At 46.5% G+C, this 23,769-nt stretch overlaps 2 protein-coding genes across 13 annotated transcripts in view; one reads left to right on the top strand and one right to left on the bottom strand.

The window, feature by feature from the left end:
* Positions 1-5,488: 5,488 nt before the first annotated feature.
* Positions 5,489-13,868, bottom strand: LOC112320049 (speedy protein E4-like). The gene is made up of 8 exons (XM_024577430.2): positions 13,712-13,868; positions 10,790-10,930; positions 10,048-10,263; positions 9,344-9,402; positions 8,857-8,942; positions 7,080-7,251; positions 6,833-6,907; positions 5,489-5,593 (listed from the first exon to the last, which is right to left on the bottom strand). The coding sequence occupies exons 1-8, from the start codon at positions 13,866-13,868 to the stop codon at positions 5,489-5,491; spliced, it is 1,011 nt and encodes a 336-aa protein (XP_024433198.2).
* Positions 13,869-15,476: 1,608 nt separating this feature from the next.
* LOC112320149 (zinc finger CCCH domain-containing protein 18) overlaps positions 15,477-23,769 on the top strand; it is a 36,086-nt gene continuing 27,793 nt past the window's right edge. For 7 of the 12 annotated variants that reach the window (XR_011650685.1, XR_006653593.3, XR_006653598.2 and 4 more), the window contains exons 1-3: positions 15,557-15,969; positions 16,741-16,839; positions 16,969-17,028. Coding sequence is in view for 8 of the 12 variants with exons in the window: in XM_053915259.1 (XP_053771234.1) it covers positions 15,951-15,969; positions 16,741-16,839; positions 16,969-17,028 (178 nt within the window). In the remaining 4 variants the exon portion in view is untranslated. Of the gene's footprint in view, positions 15,970-16,740; positions 16,840-16,968; positions 17,029-23,769 lie in introns of all 12 variants that reach the window. The other 5 variants (XM_024577590.3, XM_045185359.2, XM_045185361.2 and 2 more) reach the window with 5 other exon arrangements.

The raw sequence follows: 23,769 nt of genomic DNA, 5'->3' as shown, positions 1-23,769 counted from the left end.
TCTGACATTTTAATTATGATGTGTCTTGGAGTGGGCCTCTTTGCATCCATCATAATCGGGACTCTCTGTGCTTCCTGGGCTTGCATGTCTATTTCCTTCACCAAATCAGGGAAGTTTTCTTTCACTATTTTTTCAGATAGGTTCCCAATTTATTGCTCATTCTTTTTTCCTTCTGGCACCCCTATGAAGCAAATGTTGGACTTCTTGAAGTTATCCCAGAGGCTACTTACACTAACCTCATTTTTATGGATTATTTTTGTCAACTTGTTGATCTATGTGATTGTTCTTTGCTTCCTTATGTTCTAAATTATTGGTGTGATTCTTGACTTTGTCCACTCTACTGTTGTTTCCCTGTAAATTGTTGTTTATTTCAACCAGTGTATCCTTCATTTCTGCCTGGGTCTTTTTCATGCTGCTGAGGTCCTCACTAAGTTATGTGAACAGCCTTATAAACAGTGTTTTGGGCTCTGAATCTGATAGATTGCTTATCTCCATTTCATTTAGCTATTTTTCTGGAGTTTTGATCTGTTCCTTCATTTGGGAAATGTTTCTTTGTCTGCTCATTTTAGCAGCTTACCTATGTTTGTGTCTCTGTATTAGGTAGAGCTCCCTTCACTCTGTGTCTTGGCAGCGTGCCCTAATGTAGTAGGTGTCCTGCACAGCCTCCCCTATCACCCAAGCTGGGTCCTTGAGGTGCAAATGCCTATTTGGGCTGAGTACACCCTCCTCTTGTTGTTGAGTCTTGGTTGCTGTTGGCAGATCAATGGGAGGGATTTACCCAGACCAGTCAGCTGCAAGGACTGGCTGTGACCACTGAGCACCAACCTCTGCCCTCCATGGAGGATCAGTTGCACAGGGGCAGGGTGGTGGTGCTCCAACATGGTCTGTAGCTGTCCAGGGAGTGTGTTGGCCCTGGGGTGTCCTGGGTGGTGCAGGTCAAGGTCAGTCCCCACCTGTGTTTTGCCCGGGGTACCCTGCTTGAGCTGGAAAGCAATCTGACATGGCTGCTACTTGTGCTGGGCAGGGAGACTCTCGAGTGAAGCCAAGCTGTGAGTCTAATCTGTCTGCCTTTAGGGCTCACTGAAACCAGCTGTTGCTTGTTTGATAGGATTTAGGGGCCAAGACCAGCCGTTCTTCTGGAAAAGCAGCTTGGGTGGGCCTGTAAGTTGGGTGGGGTAGAGCCTTTGTGGATCTCCAAGGTGGGTTAGCCAGGTTGATGGAGTCTCAGCTGTGGCACCAGCCTACTGGCTCTGTGCAGGGAGGACTCAGCAAGGAGACAATGGCCTGTGCTCACCCCGAGCCTGACACTTCAGTCTCTCCCTATATACCACTGGTGCGCTTCAAGCTTCTACTGCAGTGCTGGAGCTCAGAGGGAGTGAGTCTGAGTGGTTGAGTCCATGTGTGGGTTGTCCAAGAGGAACTGCTTAGGATTCCAGCAGCCTCCTGCACTGACTCAATCCCCACTGGTTTCACAGCCAGAAGTTGTGGGGACTTATCTTCCTGGAACTGGAACCCTGGACTGGGGTCCTGGCGTGGGTCTGGGACTCTTCACTCCTGAAATAGCCCTCCCAAATTTTTATCCACGTGGTTGTGGGGCCAGGGCATTCTGTGTCTGCGCCCCTCCTACCAGTCAGGATACATGTGGTTTCTTCTATTCCATAGTTGTCAGACTTCCATTCAACACGATTTCTGATGTTCCTGAGTGATGGTGGTTCTATATTTTAGTTGTAATTTTGATGCGGTTATGCGAAGAGGTGAGCCATGTCTGCCTATGTCACTGTCTTCTGCACTTTGTTTTTGAAGGAATTGCATTGTTTACCCTCACTTTCCCACAATCTGGAATGTATTGCTTGCATTGCCATACGTTTTAATTTTTCCTCCCTCCCTTCCTCCCTTGCTTCCTTCTCTCCTTTGTTTTAATTGCCTGTGTGTCTTGTAAAGTTGGTAGTTAGTTTGGAAATTTACTCAGATTTTCAATCACCGGCCATGCGGTTGAACCCTATCTCCAGCCCCCTCAGTTCTTTGTCCGAGCCACTTGTCTTCTCTCTTCTGGAAGCCCGTACATCTTCCTGTCTTTGATGTTAGCACATGATGGTTGACGTTCATTGCCATGACCCACTAGTCCCTCAGGGGAGACAAAATGGTAATACTCTCCTTTACCATCTCTTCTTCACTTACTAGCTGGAATACTTTTCTAAAGAAAACTACTATCTCCTCTCTACTGGGTTCTGCGGTTCATACAAGAAAGACAATTTGCAAAATCCTGAGTGACAGGATTTGATGTCTGTTGCATTTTGTTATTGTTATTAGCTCACGGTGTAAGTGAATTTTCAGTATTTTGGTATATTGGTGTTGTTGATCTTTTTGATGATTAAGTGGGTCCATCTTTGAATCACCTCACATTACTCTGAGTACTTTTGAAACTTTCCCTATACATTGACATTTAATAGCATTCTCTTTTATTCAACATTTAATTTTGAAAAATTTCAAATTGACAGAACAGTTACAAGGATGGTACAAAAAACTCCCATAGTCCTTTTGCACAGACACTGTATGGAGAAGACTGTCCACCCAGACACTGAACTCCAGTTTCCCCTTAATTTAAGGACTGTCTGTAATGTCATTGCTGCACAAGGTGTCCCGTAGCGCTAGTCCTGTCCTTAGCTTGAGAGCGTAAGTCTTCAAATCAGTGACTGCAGATGACTCTGATAAATAAGGGAAAGGGGTGTATCATGCTCTATTATAAGTGACACATTTAATTGAAATGTTAGTGAATGGAATTGCGTTATAACATAGAAAACTAGCCCGGGATACCTTCCTTCCCGCTCGTTGGCAAAAAAGAACCCCACACCCAGCGCACAGCCATGTTTTCTCCTTGGCTTCCCCTCACTCAGTTACTCACGTGTCATTAGCTGCCCCCGTGTCCTAAATGTGTGCACCTCCTGTGCTATTCCGATGGCCCGTGAGCCCCCCCTTATTTCACTACCCATTTTTTCAGCTTCTTCTGTCTCCCCTGCCACAGCTGTGGCCTAAAATGTTTTTGCACCCACATCTGTTTACTTTCCCCAACCACCTGAGTTCTGATGGGGCTCCTCGAATTGCTCAGTGTGCTGTCTAATGAACGCTGTGGCTGGCCCTTAAGCCTGTTTCCTTGGAGGAAGCTCCTAAGTCCTGGGAATTTCCTGAGCTATAGGAGTGTCTGCGAACTGTGCTGGGCCCCTGGGAACGCACCTGGGCTGGTGCTTGTGGGGAACTCTGGCCAGCAGAGCTCTCTTGGCCACTGCAGATGAGAATAAAGAGTTGTCCTAGACACAATCTTGTTGCTCTGGCAGGAAAGGGGGTGGCGATTCCCTCTAGTGGAGAATGCCCCAGGCCCTTCTCCACACAGCTTTTATTAGGGTTGGGAAGTACAGGGGGATACAGCACATGTGTATAGCTTATCAATCAATGTCCAAAAGGTTACACTCATAAAAAACTGACACTATCTATAGAAAACAATTGAAAAAAAACACAGAAATCTTTTCAGGTCGGGGTCTGTGAGACGTGCAGATGCCATATGGTTGTAAAGGCATGTATCATGAAGTTGGGAGTTTTCACTCCTTATGCATTGAACTCAAACATCTGGGTTATACTGACAGGGCTTATTGCTAGACAGAGCAGGCTTTAAAGGACAAAATGTACATCTCAGGCCTGATTCCCATGGGAATCCTTAGTGTTAGAGTCGAGTAATGCCTGCCATCTGCGTGTTTACCTGGTTTTCCAGGGAGACTTACTAGCCCCTTTCAGATCTTGCTCTTGCGGGGCTACAATCTCCAAAATCAAATCTCATGGTGGGGGCCAGTCAGGCCAGAAAGACCAACCCTGTGATTACAGGTCGGGGGTTACAGCTGAATCTCTGGGGAGGACAGGGGCCTGGAGATGGAGTTCAACTACGTGGCCAGTGATTGAAACGTTCGTGTCTACATATTGCACCCCCAAGGAAAGCCCGAGTCACCAAATCTCAGGTGAGCTTCTCTGGTGGGTGAAACATATCTATGTGCTGTGAGGGAGGCCCAACCTGAGGCCATGGGAACTCGGTATCTGGGACCATCCCATCTCCCAGGATGCTTTGCTCTCCTCCGTGATCCTCTATTCACAATTTTAGTTCCTCCTTCTCCACGCCCATCCCATTTCACAGCTTGAGCTCATCCTCTCTTCTCTCTCTTTTTTATTTTTCTCAGAATTTCTCCAATTTCCTCATCTCTTTCCAATGGTTCCCACCTTAACACAGGCTCTTGTCCTCCGACCACATGAAGCTGGTAGGGGAGGCTGTGAGAAGGGGTCCCATTAGGGTTGAAGACCATGAACACTGTGTGTGTTCTCTGGTGCCAGTGGGTCCGCGTTTCACAGCCATTTCCAGGGAAGTGCATCTCAGTGAGTCACCTGTGCTCTGTTTTGAATTCCTCATTGTTGTCTAGGTGCCCGTGGTGCTTTGTCCTCCTCTCTGCTCTTCCCATTCTTCTACCTCAATATCATGCCCTTCTTCCCTGCTCTCAGACTCTAGCTGAGGCAAGAGGTTGGCCTCAACTTCTTGTTTTTCCTACTGACCTGGAAAACCATTCAGGATTATTTATTCCTCAGAGTTAAGAAATTTGCTTGAGTGACATCAACCCCATTAAGCTACATTATCCCCTGACAGTGAGCAGCTAATCAAACTGGGACAACCACACACCTCACGGAGGTGACAATTTCATCTTCATTGTATTTCCTCAAGAGATGCATAGCACCGTGCTCTTTAATGATCTGAAATAACACACAAACCTGTCAGCCAGGCAAGTTAAAAAATTACAACTGAATTCTCACAGTTCAATAATAGAGGCCAAACAAAACATAAAAATTTATTTTGACAAGAGTATGGGTGAGCTACCCACCTAGATCTAAGGTAATTGATACCACATAACAGATAAAACAACAAAAACTCCTCCTGGTAAGGTAAAAAGAATTACATTTTACTTATGTAAAACAGCTATAATAGTCACCCAAAGCCTCAGTAGGAAAAACATGTTTTTAAAACTTAGACTATTTAAAAACTATTTAACATAAAGCTATAAATTTTAAATAATAAAGATATAAATATTAAATATGAGAATAAATATAATAATCCTATGGGAACATTTTCAAAATAAATCAGTAAAATTTGGCATACATTCAGCTGTCACAATCTTACGGCTCTAATATGGCACCCCAAATATTTCCTTCTGCTCGCAGCCCCTAAACTCCACCTTCTGATGGCTGTACTGTCGCAACCAAGTGTATCGAAAACGGGACCTCCAGCTTCTCCCTCAGGGGAGATGTGAATCAAACATCTGAAATTTTGGGTGTTGACTTAGAAAGGGGCAAAACCTGAAAAAACCCTGGTTTCCAATTGTCCTTAAATGGACTCCTAGAAATGTTCTGAAGAGCAGGGCATAATAACTCTCCAGCTCTTTTGGGAATATTCTGGGCTCTGCTAGATTATCTGCACAGGAGGCTCCTCTTTCGCTTCCTCAGGCCTGTCATTAGCGCCTGGATTGACTTCCTGCTGAGAACTGGACTCTCCTGAGGGCTTAGCGACCTAGAGGTAAGAGAGAGAGACAGGATGTCACATTTCCAAAAGGAAACTCTCTAGGTGGAAAGATTATCTAAATTCTCAGTCAATTCCAAGCAGAGTTTAGATTAATCTATAAATTCAATTGTCTCTCTAATCCTCCATTCTCAACCCCCATCTCACACTATTGTTTTCCAAATATGATCACTGAAGTTTGATGACCCTGAGCCCAAAGATTACTCCATACACCCAGTGACCTGCTTCCTAGGAAGGACTTGAGGCGATTCTGTTCAGGGAGCAGCCCACAGAGGGAGAGTCTGGCTTCGCCTTACTCACACCTTGGTCCATTCATACGATTGAAAATCTGAACTTGTAACCATGCTAGAAACATCCCTGACATGTTAACATCAAAAACCATGGGGCCAGGGGCCTGCTCCCCAATGCTAACCCTGGATTCTAATGTTTACCCATAACACCTACTCTAAACTTGGCTAATGCTACAGCCACAGTACTTGTGTTCCCCCAAATTCATAACCCCTAGGGCGATGGTGGCTCAGTTGGTTAGAGCAACAACCCATACACCGAAAGGTTGTGAGTTTGATCCCTGTTCAGGCCATGTTTTTGGGTTGGATCCCTTTCCACATTGATGTTTCTCCCTCTCTCTTCCTTTCTCTCTAAAATCATTAAACATATCCTTGGAAGAGGATTTACAAGAAGAAGTGGGGGCCTTTGGGAGGTGATTAGGTCATGGGTGGGGCCTTTATGGATGAGATTATTGCCCTTATAGAAGACCCCAGAGCCATGCCTCAGCCCTCACACCGAGTGAGTGCCCGGTGGGGAGTTGGTCATGTGCAGAACAGAAGAGGGTCCTCACCAGAACGCGACCTGATCTCAGACCTCCAGTCTCCAGAACCAGCAGAAGTCAAAGCACAATATATGGAAAAATTTGGAACGTATTCACTCTTCACAAAACTCTGTATTCCAACAAGCTGTCATTTGGACCCAGTTGCTTCGATGAAATGGTTTCAACCAAATCTTGAGACCTGGTACCCACACATCCCACTGAAGAGCCTGGGTGTGGTTTGTCAGCTGGTGGCTGGGAGCCGAGTCCGTGCCAGGCTGTGTGCCTGGCAGGTGTACTTCACAGTTGTGTGGAGGGTGATGAGGATGGGTGGGGTGGATGAGCATGGGTGCAGCAGTTAAATGTTTCAGATTTCCTAAAGGGACAACCTGTGCAGACACAGCCCTGCCTTCCTGCCCACCTACCTCAGGCTCTGTGATGTCAGAAAGGAGGCCGCGATCTCGCCTCCACACCCACAGCTCTGGATCAAAGGCCTGGATCTGGAAAGACAAACAGCCCCTGAGGAGACGACGACTGTCTGGGTGGGCACCATGGTTCCCCTTGCCCAGCCCCCAAATCTCTCTTCATTGCCCAATCCCGACTGCGATCCCCCATGATCCCTTCTCTCTCCAGTCTGGCCCCCCCTCCGCCAGATCCCCACAGCCCACCTACCTCTTTGCACTCTTCCTTGGTGACCCATGCCCTGTAGCCCATGGAACGAAAGAACTGAAATCGCAATTTGTGGAACAAGGGACGCCGGGCACAGTTGCTGTCCCCATAGAGGAAGGAAAAGATGGCCTCTTTAGGAGCGTGGTAATCCTCTTCCATATCAAGAGCCAGGTAGCTGTGGAAAGCCATCAAAGTGTCAGTCAGGAGCTGGACAGGAAGGACCCCTGCCTGAGGTCTGCTTTCCAGAAAGGACACAGATTAGATCAGCTTCACACAGGACCCACAGGAGCCCTCTCCAGTGTCACAGAGTGCCACCCTGTCATCAAGAAGCCCCCGCGGAGCTGGGACCTGAAGGGCACCTCTCATACCTTGATGATGCAGATAAGATTCAGGGGAAGCCCGCCCCCATCCTTTAACCTGCTGTGTGTGCACACACCTGTCTCCCTGTAGTGTAATTCCCTAGACAGCTCCTGCGGGCAGGGCCCGACTGGCCCATTGCAGTATTCATTGCTTTCCTACCAAGTGACCAGCAGAGGACTTGGTTCCTCAGCGCACGCACTCAGCAGCCCTTCTTGAATTCTGTTTCCAACCTCATGTTTCTGGGCACTTGAGATGCACTTGATAAGGTTTCACAGAATGAATGACGGAATGCTCTGTCTCATAGTCAAGTGCAAAACCAAGTACCCCAGAGACTCAATATAACTTAAACTTTGCAACATGTAAAGAACTGTGCTGAGTGTTTTAGGGAGCCATTGATGTTTTGACAAGATTGCCTTCGACACTGGTCTAGTCTGATGGGATTAAAGGAGAAAGGTGGAGATGAGAAATAACTGTAATCCAAAATACCACATTGTGATAGAATTTTAATTAAAGTGCTACTGGGTTGCAGAAGTCAGGGTGTCTGAAGATTTTGGTGTTTGAGTTAGTTTTCAGAAGAAATCATTTCTTTTAGTTACATATGCGTAAAAAATACCAAGACTTAAAACACAATATAAAATCAGGGAAGGGCAGTGAAACAAAGATTGTCACGTCAGGGTGGGGAGCAAATGTGATGGGGATCGTAGAGAGAGCTGACTTGAAACTGAGAACTCTGGCTTTGGTTTAGAACAAAATTAGCCAATGACATTGTTGGGAGAGGGGTTAGACTGGTGTTTTAGAACTATATTCAGAGAGACTTGTAAGAAACATCCCTAGAGGTCATGTTTTTTTCTGCTCACCCGAGGGTATGTTTATTGATTTTAGAGAGAGGGAGAGACAGAGAGAAACATCGATGTGAGAGAGAAACATGGATCGGTTGCCTCATGCAGGAGCCCTGACCGGGATGGAACCCGCAGCATTTCCGTGCACCAGAGACACTCCAAACAGCTGAGCAACCTGACCAGGGCCCTGGGGAGCCTTTCACAACAGATCTGTTATTTAAAGAGGGCCTCGATCCAGGAGAAACACCATCACATTTGGTAGTGTGATGAGGTGGGGGGTGGGGGGAGAGAAAAATTAAAAATGGTCAGTCTCGAGCCTATTCACTCAGGGGAAGAGTGAAGTCATTTCTTTATGAGGCTTTTATGTTTTCTTTTTCTTTGTTCCATCTTTTAACTGGCATTAGGGTTGTTGGCTTTGACAAAGAACAGTATAATAAACACTATACTAGTCCTATCACAGGTATAGACACAGTACACAGTAGAAATGGTTGGAAGAACAGAATAAAGGTCGGGGGCCCACTCCTCTCCCCGCACTCCCCAGAGGACGAACGCTGACTGATGGGCTTCAGCACAGCACTCACAGGGCCAGGAAGAAGTGAAGTCTCTGGTACTGCCAGCAGAAGAGGCCCGCGCGGCTGAAGTAAGCGATAACCATCGCCAGCAGGTACTGGTGGAAAGAGGGGAAGAACATACCAGAGGGCTCACGTGGTGAAAGGGGAAGAACAGTGGGACAAGGGAACGGCTGGTGTCCCCGGGATGGCAAGCGCTGAGGGTTTCAGGGCGTGTGTGTAGGACAGCCAGCATCACGGGGTCTCTGATAAGCTGGAGCGAGAGGGAGTCCCCAAGAGCTGAGAGAACAGGGGACATGATATGCCAGCAACCACAGGGACAGGCCTTGGGCTCAGATGCCACAGGAGCCAGGCCAGAGGCAGGGCTGCCGTCCACACTGCAAGAAACGCCTGGGTCCCTGAAGGGAAGTGGTGACAAGGCATCTGGTTGGACCGGGAACTGTGGGCTCAGGAAGTCCCTCTGTCCCAGGATCAAAGGTGGAGCAGGAGTACCAGTTACCTTGTCTGTGAGCCTCAGGCTTCTGTCCCACTCCAGGAACCCTTTCACGACAGGATCCTCTGTGCAGAGGGGGCAGGTATTAGCTTGGCCACAGGAACAGGGTTGCTGGGGGCAGGTTGTGGGGCAAAGAGGAGAACTGTGCCCTTCTTGGGGAAGGTTCGGGATTGTGGCCAAGGCTGAGGCGGACAGGAAGAGGGAAAGAGGAGATTGTTCCCTGGGCAAGGAAGCAGGGTGACACCGCCCCCACCCACCCAGTGTGGGGGGACTGGGTGACAGGTAGGGTGGCAGTAGCATATCCGCATCACTCGGATCTTAGGAAATCAGTGCTGCTCCCTCATCACGCATGAGTGTGCCCCTGGCGCTGCAGTAGCCGGTCAGTCATTTTCTCAATGGACAGCACATCAGGGTGGGGCGGTGGCTTCATTATACACAGGTGCAGGTATTTAGATTCAAAGGGCCGGTCAGAGCTAAGAAGTCTCAGAGGGTACAGTTGAAACCAGGCCTTGTAATCACAAATGCAAGCCCTTTTCAAGTCTAGCCTAATCCTGCATTACTTCTAAGTGTCCCCAGTGAGCGACCAATAGGGAGTCCATGTAGGATAGAGAATGTACCAACTAGCAGGGGGTTCCTTGCTGTTGGAAAAATACAGGTCTTTAAATTTTTTTTTAAGGGATTGGAGGGTGCTCTCCAGGGTATCTTCTTACTGAGCAGCCTGGCAAAGGCCTCGTGGTGTTCTGGCAGCACCGTGGATGTGCGCTTCTTCTTCAGCGTCACTTTCTGGCCACACACCGTCTCTATGACTCCGATGTTTTTAGGCCTGGGAGCGGTCTCCTCCTCTCCCTCCTCTTCTGTTGACTGCCCTCTCTTCCTCTTACGGCTGATGGTGTTTGGACGCAGGGGGCCGGAATCCACACAGGGGGCTGAGTAAAGAACCCAGGATACAATAAAAGGCTTTTTTTGCCTGTGGAATTCAACTACTGGTTACCTAAACCAGATGCCCAGTCCACCCCACCCATTCCCTCCTCAAACAAACCCCTCCATTCTCTCCAGTCTCGTAGGCTACTGGCCTTCTCCCTAGCCGTCTTTTCACCTTTCTCCTGTGGTCCCCCTCCACATCCACCTTGCCATTGTTCTACATCTCTGTCCTGAAAACTGTTCTTTGTTAGATAGAGGTCATTTGTCCCATGGAAGGGGAACAAAAGGAACCATCATTGTGTCCTCCCTTCCCTTCTCTCATCTTTGACTCTCATCTCCTAACCCTCTTTCCTTGACTCCCAGACTTTCCTTTCATGGAAAGGAAACTACTTGTCCCCAGCTCCTGTAGTTTCCTCCAATCCCTGGCTTTCTGAATCTCCCCTTTCTTTCACACGCACCCTCCTCACCCTCCTCACACCTTCCTCCTTAATGGGCACCCCTGTCAAATCCCTCTGCCCCCTGTTTCCTCACCTGATGGTCCTGGGTTGACCTGAATTACTGTCACCTCCAGGGGATACCCTGAGGTGCTCGGCTGGGGGCTCAGGTTGTCAGACTGGAGACTCTGTTCACAGCCGGCCATGATTTCTTTCAAACTCTTCTCTTTCAGGAAATCTGGGTGATCACAGGGCTGGAGAGAAGAGGCTGTTGTCCACCCTCGCTGCCGAGCGCCATGGAGTTTGAACCTTCCAATCAGGAAGGTTGGAAGCCTCTGATGTCATCAGTCATTCCAACCTGGCAACCAGTGTGAAGGACTCAAACACATATGTGTAACTGCCATATACGTAACTGCCATACATACATGTAACTGCCATGTGTGCACTTCTCCTGGACATCAGGGGTAAACAGTATCTCCTGCTACTGACCCAACAACCTCAGACCAGCCTCCAGAACTGTCCTCAAGGGTCAGCATCGCTCTTTACCTCCTCCCCAGCAGACACTCTGTTCTCTCCATTCTGAATGTGAAGTATGCTGGGATGTCTTCTTTGCCATTCCTATTTCAGAGTGTCGCCTGGTGAGAGACAGAGGTGACAAAGGCATTTATGGAAAGCAGAAATGCTAAGACTTTGCAAGAGTGGGACAAAGGTGTAAAAAAGTTCCTGGGTACAGGGACTCATCAGATTAACAAGTTACTTTAAAACACTGAATGGTGCCCTGACCCCAGTGTGGCTCAGTTGGTTGACCCACGAGCCTCAAAGCGAAAGTTCGCTGGTTCAATTCCTGGTCACTGCAATGCCTGGGTTGCAGGCTGGTCCTTGGTTGGGGACCTGTGCTACTGATCATTGTTTCTCTCACATATCAATGTTTCTCCCCTTCTCTCTTTCCCTTCCCCCTCTTCCCCTCTCTCCAAAAATAGATAAATAGAAATCAGGGGAAAAAATCAATTTGGAGTGGTACAACCACTTTGGAAGACAATGATGACAACAACAAACACAGAATTTGGCCAAGCTCGATGTTCACATACACGGTGTTCGGGATTCTGTAGCAGGGACACTCATCCTCTACCCTCAGGCAGCGTTTATTGCAAGAGACACTGTGAGAACCTAATCTCCTAGAAAGCTGTACAAGTGCTCACATCCTTCAGATGGTGTCTACAATTTCTGGGAGTCTATGAATCGCCCAAAGCCGGCCCCCCAAGTCCAATTAAGAAACTCTAGTGCACATATCACAATGTTCAGCCTGCGTATCACTCTCGGGCCAGAAATTTCACTACCACTCAAGGATCCTATGAATAAAATGTCAGACGCACAGAAAGATTAAGTGGAAAGATCTCTGATTCAGGACAGAACAGGATGTTCTCTGTGAAGGTGGGGAGTGCAGATGCGGAAACGGGACTAACCAACTCAGTGTCCTGCAGGATCAGGGGGCAATGAAACTTTTCCTTCCTTCCTCCCTTTCTCCCTTCTTTCCTTCCTTCCCCCCTTTCTTTTAAACAACAGTGTGCAAGAGATACATCCATCAGTGGCTCCTTGCATGCCCCTGGCCTACAACCCAGGCATGTGCCCTAATTGGGAATTGAACCGCCAACCCTCTTTGTTTCACAGGTCGGCACTCAACCACTGAGCCACACCAGCCCAGGCCTTCCTCTCTTTCTTATTGTGGTGAAATAATATAACAAATTTATCATTTTAACCTCATTAAAGGTTAAATTCAGTGGCAATGAACACATTCAGTTGTTGGGCCACAGTCAGCACCAGCCATCTGCAGAACTGTTTCCTCTTCTCAAAGACAGCACCCAATAAATATGAACTCCTCATCCATCCCCCCCAGGTCCTGGGGGCCACTATTCAACTTTCTGTCCCTGTGAGTTTGACTACTGTAGGTGTTTGTACATTTCTTTCGGGCTTAGTCAGTCAGCATAATGTGTTCAAGGTTCATCCATGTTGTAGCCTGTGTGAGAACTTCCTTCTTTTGATAGGGTGAATAATAACCATTATATAAACCATACTTTGATTATCCACCCGTCTGCTGTTGGACACTTGGGTTGTTTCCACCTTTCAGCTGTGAGTCTTGCTTTTGATCCATCATTTGAACTTGGATGAGACAGTCGGGATGTACCCAAACTTTAATTTTTTTATTTGGAACACGTACATGTTTCTAATCAGCCCATGCCAACCATGGGTGAGGTCAAATCGGTTCATCCAGAAGACAGTAAGGCAGATCCTCGACAAGTGAAAAATAGAACCATTGTATGATGCAGCCACTGCAGGTCTGGGTATTTATCCAAAGGAAATGAAAACTGGACCCTGAAGAGAGATCTGCACCTCCGTGTTTGTGGCAGCATTCTTCACAGTAGCCAAGATATGGAAACAACCTGGTCCATCAATGGATAAATGGGTACAGAAGATGTGATGTGTACATATAGAATGGTATGTTACTCAACTATGAGAAAGAAGAATCCAGCCATTTGTGACCATAAGGATGGGCCTTGAGGTTATTATGCTAAATGAAGTAAGCCAGACAGACAAAGTCTACGTGCTATCATTAATTTTATGTGTTATCTCAAAAAGAAAAAATAATCAAACTCTCAGAAACAGACAATACAAAAGAGGCTGCCTGGGGGTGGGGGAATAGAGAATGGTTGGTAAAAGGTTCAAACCTTCAGATCTCATATATAACACCATGACTACGGTTGATACCACTTGTGTTGTATATCGCTGCAATTGGCTGACAGAATAGAGCTTAAGTATTCTCACCAAGATTAACAACAGCACCAACCAAAGGTACATGTCAGGCGATGGATATGTTGCCTGGATGGGGAGAATCCTTTCACCAAATATACATATGTTAAATCACCACGGTGTACACTTTAAATATCTTATCATTTCACGTGCTACTTGTTACCCAGTAAAGCTGAAATTTAAACGGTCTGTGTGTCAGATGTGCAGGGGCTACATGTGTCCCTTAAGTGCAGTTGTGGACTTTCTGAGTTGGACCAGGTCTCAGGGACCAGGCACACAGCCCCAGGCTCCTCCACAGCTTCCAGGGCCAGGCTGTCCCAGGAGTCCCCGGTGATGGGGAGGGCAAGGCTGCAGGACGATGTGTGTCCCATCGCTGCACAAGGTCAACGCTTGGAAAGCAACTTGGAGTATGAGGACTGATTTTACAAGCCTGGAAATCAGGTGATAGGCATCTTAATAGAATTGATGCACTGGAGAGAAAAAAGAAACAGGAGAAAACACAGGCAACGAGACCATTGGAATGGTCTTGTTGGAATGAGACCATTAAAGGTGGAAAGGTTTCCATGAGGACAATGTCGAAACAGGTGAAAAGTGCGACGAGAACGTGAAAGATTTGAACAGTAGAAGTAAAAAGTGTCTATGTGACAGAACATAAAAAGTAAAAAATTAAGTTAAAAAGACAGATGACAGATTGCATGACTGCAATTTCCACTACAACATAAAGAGAAAGCTCTCCATTCTAGATACCTTCATGAAGCCACAGTGAGAGGCGGATTGCTGCTGCTTCTGGTCAAGTCGGAATCATGGGGTCCAGGTCACCCACCCTGCTTAAACACGTTTCTCAAAAGGGGGAAATATGTAAAATGACACTTTTTAGTTATTTGGAGTGAGAGAGAAGCAATTCCTGAGGGTGTCCATTTCAAGGCCCGGAGAGAGTCCAGGCCACCATACAGGGATGAGGACTGTCTCTGAGCTGAAGGGACAGAGTTTGTCGCCAAGGGGGCATGGCAGTGGGCATTTGTAGGACAGAGAACCAGAGAGGAGCAAAGCGTAGAGGGCACCCCAGGCTTCCACTGAGTGCTGGTCAGTGCACGTGGGGAGGTGAGAACAGGGGTCTGGGGACCCAGGCTGATGGGCACTCTGCTCATCCTCACAGTAAACCTTCTAAAGCTCTGCACAGCTTTCATCCTTGATCTGGTGAAAATGGAAATGAGCATAGAGAAATGCGCCCTGCAGGTTTCCTGACTCAAGCCCAGAGATGTGGCCACTGTCATTCACATCCCAGCTGTGAGTGACAATTGGCCAATTAAAAGACAATTGGCCAAAAACATGGTTGTATTATTTCACCACAAAGTAGTGGTGTCCTTATGATGTCATTTTTGAAAACTGACACTATTACCTAACACAGGCACAGTTCTCCTTGGGAGTGAGACCCCAGGTATTTGTTTCATTTTTTCAGTTCGTGTTTTCGGATTTTTTTTTTTTTACAGTATTTAAGCATTAGGTGTGTAACCTAGAAAACGTTTATGTTTCTACGATCTTTTCCTTCCTTGGAGAAACCATATGCACATGGATAATACTACCTTATATCATGGCTGGGCATTTACTGTTTCCTAGTACTTTAGTGAAAGCTCTAGCGTTAAGTGGATATGACACAGCCCTCCCTTCGCCTCACCCTGTTGTCGGGGAATCTCGCTTGTAACAGGAAAGGTCTCGGAGCAAGGAAAGGACCAGGATTGCAGGATTGCAGGACGAAGTCATACAGACGACACCTTTCCTTGATCCCTAACAGGAGTGAGACAAATGCGGAGAGGTAGGTAGGGTTCCCGCCTCTCTGCTCAGCACCACCTAAAGGCTGGCCGAAGTCGAAGTGGATTCAGTTAAGACGTTCCCTACGGGAAAGACAGTCCTGGTATTCTTCCGGTTTCCCTTCGTGAGGCCTGGAAGGCAGCCAGCTGGGTCCTTTTGCGCATGTGCACCTCGGTTCCTGTGCGATTTGGCGCACGCGCACTGCCTCCATACCGCTGTGGCTTCCAGGCCTGCGCAGGTTCGGCAGGCTTTGGCCTCGGTGGCGTGTGGGTTCATGTCTGGCCGCTGTCCGGTGGGGTCTCCTCTGTGCGAGCGCGCGGCTGTGCGGGCCAGGGTTTGCGCGGGCGGGTGGAGTGTGGAGCAGGGGCTCCGGGGCACTACTCCGACGCCTCCTTGTGGCACGCAGGTGGCGGTCACGACGGTGGCGGCGGCAGCGACCCGGACCAACGCCTCTGCATCCTTGTGTCCCCTTCCGCGGAGGCATGGAGAACAGTTAGGCCCCCTCAGTAGGCGGGGTTCTGCTGTTCCCCAGAGTGAGTTGTCGGTGAAGATCCGGCTGGTCTCGGAGGAGCAGAGGGGAGGATCCCAGGAGTGAAGTCGCAGAAAAGAAGCTCCATCAGGGTGAGGCAGGGGCCTTGGGGCACATGAGCGACACCCGAAAGGGTAGGTCCAGCGTTTGCAGCCTTGGGTTTGTTCTTGATCTTCCCGCCCAGCGGTGTGCGGGGCTGGGGTGATTAGCCCCGGACCGAGGACAGGAGAGTGTGTCCTGCCTTCCTTAGCATTTGACCTGTTTCGGGAGTCGGCGTGTCTGGGCCGGGGGTGCGGGCCAGGCTTCTGTAGAATGGGCGCTCATTCTCCTGGGACTTTGTGACTTCTCCATCTCCTGGGGGACTGGGGTGGGGGGATCACAGCCTAGGCTGTGGAGGTGCTCCTACCTGTACACACTTACACTTTCTCTCTGCCTCTGGCTCTCCCCAAGTTCCAAACATGACTCTGAATGTCCATCGGTGCCCTTGTTCTCTGATCTAAGTGTATGCTGATTCCCCTTGGTTCTGCCCTGGGCATCCCATAGTGCAGGGGAGGATAGGTCTCAAGGGTCACCCCCTGCTGCGTTGGTGACAAGAGGAAAGGATTGGGCCTGAGAAGGGCGGTGACTTGTCCAAGGTGTCTGGGCCTGTAGGTGGGATTGCTAACAGGACTCAGACTCCCAGGCCAAGGTTGTGTCCACTATATTACTGTTTTCTTAATATGAGATTAAGGGCAGCAGTAACCGAGTTTAGTTGGGTAAACAAAGCCATGCCTCCACGCACTTTTATCCCAGGTTGGAGAGCTCACATTCTGCATTCTGGTGATTCTTTGTGGTTTAGCAGTAGGGAGAAACAGTAAGAGAGTAAGTCAGTGGAGTAACGGGAATCTGTTTCCCCCTTTATTTAGTGGTGGCCAACTGTTTGAAAAAGGACTCAGTATTTACACTCACCAAAGAGATCAGCCCGTCCAATTGCCTCAAATCCTTTTGGCATTACAATGGTTCAGGTGTGTAACTCTCTTCTGTCACCCTTGTAGGCACTTCTGAGTGTTCACAGGGTGTCATTTTATTGAGCTTTCTTTGCTGGTTCCTATGCAAGAGGTTCATGGCTTCATTACTTGTTCCTTCTCCCCTAGGTGCGCTGTTAACAATCTCTACACTTTTTCCAAGAGCAGCAGAAAATGCATGGATCCTGGGTGAGTTTTCCCACTTTGTGTTGTGATGCATTTCAGGAGGTTCGGAGGAGCCCGTACTTAAAAATGGTAACCTAGAAATAGATAAATGGCCTTATGTAAAATGCGGTTTAATGAGGTGTCAGGTTAGCACCCAGAATCTTTGTCAAGTTCCCCTGTGTAGTTAGTATGATCCTTTAGGGCTCTTGCAGTTGAGCTGCAAATATGACCAATGTCCTTGACAGTCACAGAAAAAGGAAGATTCTGTCTGTTACGTGCTTTGTAGAGGCTATAAGAAGAGGAACCGTTTTTGTTACTTGTGGGTTGTAAAGATTTCCAAGGACTTGGAAAATCTTTTTGAATGAAATTGGTAGAATATGGATAGCTTTCGTCGTAACAACCAGTAAGTCATTGAAGTGTGTGGCTTACGCTTGCTTTTGTAAGCAGAGCTCCTCCTGCCCAGGGAAAACTTGATGCTTATGATTGTTCCAGGCACTAAAGCCTTGTCATCCAAATAGACACATTTCCATGTATACTGTTTAGTCCAAGATAAAAAAAACATACTCTAGTAAAGATGTCTTCACTTCCCATTGCCACTTCAGTTCTCTGTGTCTTGGCTTTGTCCTCTGCTTTCCAAAATCTGTTGGTAAAGGTTGGCCTTGACCTGATTATACTCAAATCCAGTGGGCATTCAGTACTTTCTTCCTCGATTTGATCGGCCATCTGTCTTCGCTGTCTTTTACTTCTAACCTGATACTTTCTTTATTTGCTTAAGTTTAAAATTTTTCCCTCTCTGTATTTCTGTATGTATCTTTGTATGATACGGAGTCTTTGAAAAATTGGTGGGGACAACCCACAATATCATTCTTTCTTATATAATGTCCAGTGTTCATAGGTTCACAGTTTCTTTCTTTCTTCTGTCCCTCACTTTTTTCCTCTTTCTGGTCTCATTCTGTCTCTTTCTTTTGCTTTGTGATTCCCTGACTGTAATATCTGGCAAATGTTTCTTGTCACAGAGTATGGTGTTTGTAACAGCTTGTGGAAGCTGGAGGTCATGGGTGTGTCGTGTTGAGATATTTGTGGAAATTGTAAATTAATCAATTGGATTGGCCAAAAATTTTGTTTGTTTTTTTTCCATATGATGGCTCTAGGATAACTTAGTTGTCTTTATCTTCATTCTAAGTGATTTTGATATATTGTTGTGATAGCTGTCATATCAGCTCACATTTAAATGAAATATCACAATTGGTGAATTTTTGTGTAACAATTTTATTATTGAAGATGGAAGAAAATATATAACATTTTCAGAATAATATCCTTTACTATTTCAGTAAAGGTAAAAATGCAACTGAAATGTATTAAAAGATATGTGCAGTTTATGGAGAAGGTGGTGTGACTGATGAAATGTGTCAAAAGTGGTTGGTGAAGTTTCATGCTGGAGTTTTCTCGCTGGATGATGATCCACAGTTAGGTGGACCAGTTGAAGTTGATAGCATTCAAATACTTTAATTGGCAATAGTCGATAATATATCATGCAGGAGTTAGCTGACATACTTAAAGTATCCAAATCAAAAAAAAGTTTTTGGTGGAAATGAAATATTGTCATTTATTTTATGGAAAAATCCACATGAACTTTTTGGTCAACTATTTAATATCACTCAACATTAACTTCATTCATTACAGTAGCAGACACCATGAGCATCAATGATGGGTTATAGAGTTCTGGACAAGATGGAGGCATAGGCAGAAATGCTTTACTTCCTTGCACAACCAAAAGAAGGATAATAACCAATTTAAAAACAGAAAACAACCAGAACTGCCAGAAAATCAACCTGCATGGAAGTCCAAGAACCCAGGAGTTAAAGGAACATTTATCAAGACTGGTAAGAGGGCAGATATGGGGACAGAGAAGATGCATGGCAAAGAAGGTGCAGACTATGTGATCCCACATTTGTGTGTGGATAAGCCAGGAGGAACAATGTGGGAGCGAGACAGGTCACAAAACCCACGATTTCAGTACAGGAAACTAAAGACTCAGAAGCGGTGCCAAGACAAAAAAAAAAAAAAATGGCCCAAATGAAAGAACAGATTAAAGCTCCAGAAATAATTCAACTAAGCAGCGAACAGATAGCCAGCCTATCAGATGCACAGTTCAAAATGCTGGTAATTAGGATGCTCACAGAATTGGTTGAATTTGGTCTCAAATTAGATGAGAAAATGAAGGCTATGCTAAAAGAAACAAAGGAAAATGTACAGGGAACCAATAGTGATGCGAAGGAAACTGGGACTCTAATCAACAGTGTGGACCAGAAGGAAGAAAGAAACATCCAACCAGAAAAGAATGAAGAAACAAGAATGAAGAAAAATGAGGAGAGGCTTAGGAACCTCCAGGACATCTTGAAACGTTCCAACATCCGAATTATAGGGGTGCCAGAAGGAGAAGAGGAAGAACAAAAACTTGAAAACTTATTTGAACAAATAATGAAGGAGAACTTCCCCAATCTGGCACAGGAAATAGACTTCCAGAAGTCCAGGAAGCTCAGAGAGTCCCAAGAAGCTGGACCCAAGGAGGAACACACCAAGGCACATCATAATTCCATTACCCAAGATTAAGCAGAAGGAGAGAATCTTAGAAGCTGCAAGAGAAAAGGACACAGTTACCTGCAAAGGAGTTCCCATAAGACTGTCAGCTGATTTCTCAAAAGAGACATTACAGGCAAGAAGGGGCTGGCAAGAAGTATTCCAAGTCATGAAAGGCAAGGACCTACATCCAAGATTACTGTATCCAGCAAAGCTATCATTTAGAATGGAAGGGAAGATAAAGTGCTTCTCAGATAAGTTCAAGTTCAAGGAGTTCATCATCACCAAGCCCTTATTACATGAAATGTTAAAGGGATCTATCTAAGAAAAAGAAGATAAAAAATATGAACAGTAAAATGACAGCAAACTCACAGTTATTAACAACTACACCTAAAACAAAAACAAAAGCAAACTAAGCAAACAACTAGAACAGGAACAGAGCCACAGAAATGGAGATCACATGCAGGGTTATCAACAGGGGAGTGGGAGGGGGAGAGAGGGGGAAAAGGTACAGAGAATAAGTAGCATAAATGGTAGGTAGAAAATAGACAGGGGGAGGGTAATAATAGTATGGGAAATGTAGAAGCCAAAGAACTTGTATGTATGACCCATGGACGTGAACTAAGGGGCTGGAATGCTGGTGGGTGGGGGTGCAGGATGGAATGGAGTGAAGGGGGGGAAATGGGATAATTGTAATAGCATAATAAATATATTTTTTAAAAAGTTGTAAAAGAAACAGAAAAATATATAAAGGCTCAAAACTTGTGGCTGTAAAAAATCTGTGGGGGTTGCAGTGGTGAGGGAAATTCCCAGTTTCACAGGAGAGTTCGTTGGTGAGGTCTGCAAGGACCTAGAATGTATATAAACCCACCCACCTGCGAATCAGCACCTGAAAGGACACAATCCACTTGTGGGAAGTGACGGAAACTGGGGCAAGAGCTGAGCAAGTGGCATAGTTCCCTTTCTGACCCCTCTCCCACAGACTGCCACTATGCAGTGAAGAGGTTTCCCCACCCAGGTGAATACTTAAGGCTTTGCCCCTCACGACATAACAGGTGCACCAAGAGAAAAAATATGGCCCAAATGAAAGAACAGGTCAAAACTCCAGAAAAATAACTAAGTGTCGAGGAGATAGATACCATATCTGATGCAGAGTTCAAAACACTGGTAATCAGGATGCTCACAGAATTGGCTGAGCTCAGTGATGAAATGAAGGAAGAAAGGTAGGCTACACAAAGTGAAATAAGGGAAAATATACAGGGAACCATGAGTGAAAGGAGGGAAACCGGGAGTCAAATCAATGATTTGGAGCAAAAGGAAGAAATAAACATCCAGCCAGAACAGAATGAAGAAAAAAGAATTCAAAAAAAAAAAAATGAGGAGAGGCTTAGGAACACACCAAGACACATCATAATTAAGTTACCCAAGATTAAAGATAAGGAGAGAATCTTAAAAGCAGCAAGAGGAAAGGAGAAAGTTACTTACAAAGGAGTTCCCATAAGCTGTCAGCTGATTTCTCAAAAGAAACCTTACAGGCAAGAAGGGGTTGGAAAGAAGCATTCGGAGTCAGCCCTGGCTGGTGTGGCTCAGTGGATTGAGGGACGGCCTGTGAACAAAGGGTTACCAGTTAGATTCCCAGTCAGGGCACATGCCTGGGTTGTGAGCCAGGTCCCCAGTAGGGGACATGTGAGAGGCAAGCACACATTGATGTTTCTCTCCCTCTCTTATTCCTCCCTTCCCCTCTCTCAAGGTAAATAAATAAAGTCTTTTTTTAAAAAGGAAGTATTCGAAGTCAGGAAAGGCAAGGACCTATATCCAAGATTACTCTATGCAGCAAAGGAATCATTTAGAATGTAAGGGTAGAAACAGTGTTTCCCAGATAAGATAAAGTTAAAGAAGTTCTTCATCACCAAGCCCTTATTTATTTATGTGAAATGTTAAAGGGATTTATGTGAAAAATAGAAGAAGATCAAAAACTATGAACAGTAAAATGACAAACTCAAAACTATCAACAACTCAACCTGAAAAACAAAAACGAAGCTAACAACCCGAACAGGGACAGAATCACAGAAATGGAGATCACATGGAGGGTTATCAGTGAGGTTAGAGAGGGGGAGAATGGGGGGGGAGGTGCAGGGAATAAGAAGCATAATTGGTAGGCACTAAAGAGAGAGGGGGAGTTTAAGAATAGTGTAGGAAATGGAGAAGCCAAGGAATGTATATGTACCCATGGACATGAACTAAGGCGGGGGTGGGGAATGCTGGAGGGTGGGGGGGGTGCTGGGAGGAGGGGGAGAAAGGGGAGAAAAAATTGGGACAACTGTAATAGCTTAATAAAATATACTTTAAAAAAATCAGTGGTTCATAAGTCAATTTGACTTAAAATTCTATTCTCAGATACCATCTTAATGTCATAATTGATATTTTTAAGATAGTACTGGTAGTAATAGCACTAAAATTATGTGGGGGTTCTCTCTTCTCTCCCATTCTGGGTGTCAGTGCCCATATTTTTCAGCCCATCAGAGGATATTAGATGTCAGGACCTTTAGATATGAGAAACATGTCTGCCCTGGGAACAAACTCTGGGGTGCTTCCCAAGGGTTCCCTTCCCCTGGATTCTGGGCCCACAGCCTGATTAGATGAGTAGATAGCAGATAGTAAGTGGGAAATGAAACCGTGAGCCTCCTGCTGATGCTCTCAGCTAAGAGGGCTGACTGTGGGCCTGCTCTTCCCTCCAGGCGGGCACTGTGCTCCAGGCCTTCGGTTTGGTGTTACCTTCTGTGTTGACCCCACCCCCCCCACCCCATTTCTATTCATTGTTCTGTTACTATGCAGAATCATCAGCAACACTTCCTGAGCACTCCAAGTTTTCCCAGCCCCAACTACCTTCTCAGCTGGTCTTTCTCAGTGCCCCTGTGCAGGAGGCTGTGAAGGCTCCTGTTAGTGCTGATGTCCCCCAGGAGCAGGGGAGTTACAGGGAGCAGCCTGTTCATTTACCACCCTGGTGGGGTGTGGCAGGTATTATTAGCACCCAGGACTGGGGATCAAAAACAGAGTAAGAAAGACGTGGTGACCCTGTTCTCTTTGGCCTAAAGTTGACCTCGTGACCTCTCTGAAAAGGACCCCTTACATGTTCATCTTAAACCCATCTTAGAAGATTTTGGTTTCTACATTCTTTATCACTTTCTACCCAGTTCCCCATTGAAAGGAGACCAGGGGATGTCTTCTTACCAAGTACCTCACCCAGGAACTGAGGGTTACGCTACTCCGTGGAAAGCACCTGTGGTTCTGGACCGAGAAGCAGGCAGGCAGTGGAGTGGGGCTTCACTGTGGGCCAGGCTGCGGTCTGTGTGCTGAAATGATACGAGCTTTTTCCAGGTCTGGGGGCTACTTGATGCCACTTTCTGTATTCCATCTTTTCCATGGATTTGGCCATTTGGGATTGTTTGGTTAGTGTTTCTGAGTAAGAATTTGCTCACTTTTGGGGAAATTTCCTGTACAAAGGCTCTAAATTCTTCAGGGGCCTCCTGTGTACAATTCTTGATGGCTCAGCTGTGTCTTCCAAGCTCTTGCACCCACCCATCTGCCTTAGGTAGCCTTAGAGAGGCTGTTGTTGGGATCCCTGTAACTGGCCACATTTCAACCCCTGTTCTGCCAACTCCTAGCACTCCCAACTTCACCCTAGCCCCCCAACTGTCTGCTGCCTCCTGTGCAGCTGTCCCTGGCCCTGGGCCCTACTGCAAGGCTTTTCTGCTCAGGACCTGTGGCTGCTCCTTCCCCTGCACAATGACACTTTGGTTTCTTCTCTTCCCTCAGCTTTACATCCCACTAACCCAGGAAGATGTGTGTTTCTCCAGAGGAAGTGAGTCGAGGAGGTCCAGGTGGTCATGTCTCCTGGAAATGTAACCCTTCCTGTCCTTACATCTCATTAGCGAGAACAATGCCTCTATGATTCCTGCAAAGCCCAGAGTTTCACAGGCAGGAAGCTGGATGCTACCACACTCGCCTCCCCACTTTATCCTGTGGGAGCCCCATGGTCCTGGGTCCACCCCGGGTTCCTCTGTTATTTGTCCAGAGCTCAGTGTCTTAAATCTCGCCACAGCATAGAGTTGGGAGAATTCGCCCTTACTGTTGGAATTGGTGTTAGTGTCAGAACCACACTCTCACTATGATAATCTCTGCATA

The sequence above is a fragment of the Desmodus rotundus genome, chromosome 12, assembly GCF_022682495.2.
Source record: "Desmodus rotundus isolate HL8 chromosome 12, HLdesRot8A.1, whole genome shotgun sequence".
In the NCBI taxonomy this organism is placed as follows: domain Eukaryota; kingdom Metazoa; phylum Chordata; class Mammalia; order Chiroptera; family Phyllostomidae; genus Desmodus; species Desmodus rotundus.
This window is presented reverse-complemented; position numbering and strand designations above follow the sequence as displayed.

Bases quoted from the DNA above. Each gene is read 5' to 3' on its own strand.
- LOC112320049 (XM_024577430.2), bottom strand. From the start codon at position 13,868: ATGGGACACACATCGTCCTGCAGCCTTGCCCTCCCCATCACCGGGGAC. The intron at 7,252-8,856 runs GTGAGTGCTGTG...GGCTTTCCACAG, and splicing joins CTTCACTTCTTCCTGGCCCT to CTACCTGGCTCTTGATATGG. The intron at 6,908-7,079 runs GTAGGTGGGCTG...TTGTCTTTCCAG, and splicing joins CCAAGGAAGAGTGCAAAGAG to ATCCAGGCCTTTGATCCAGA.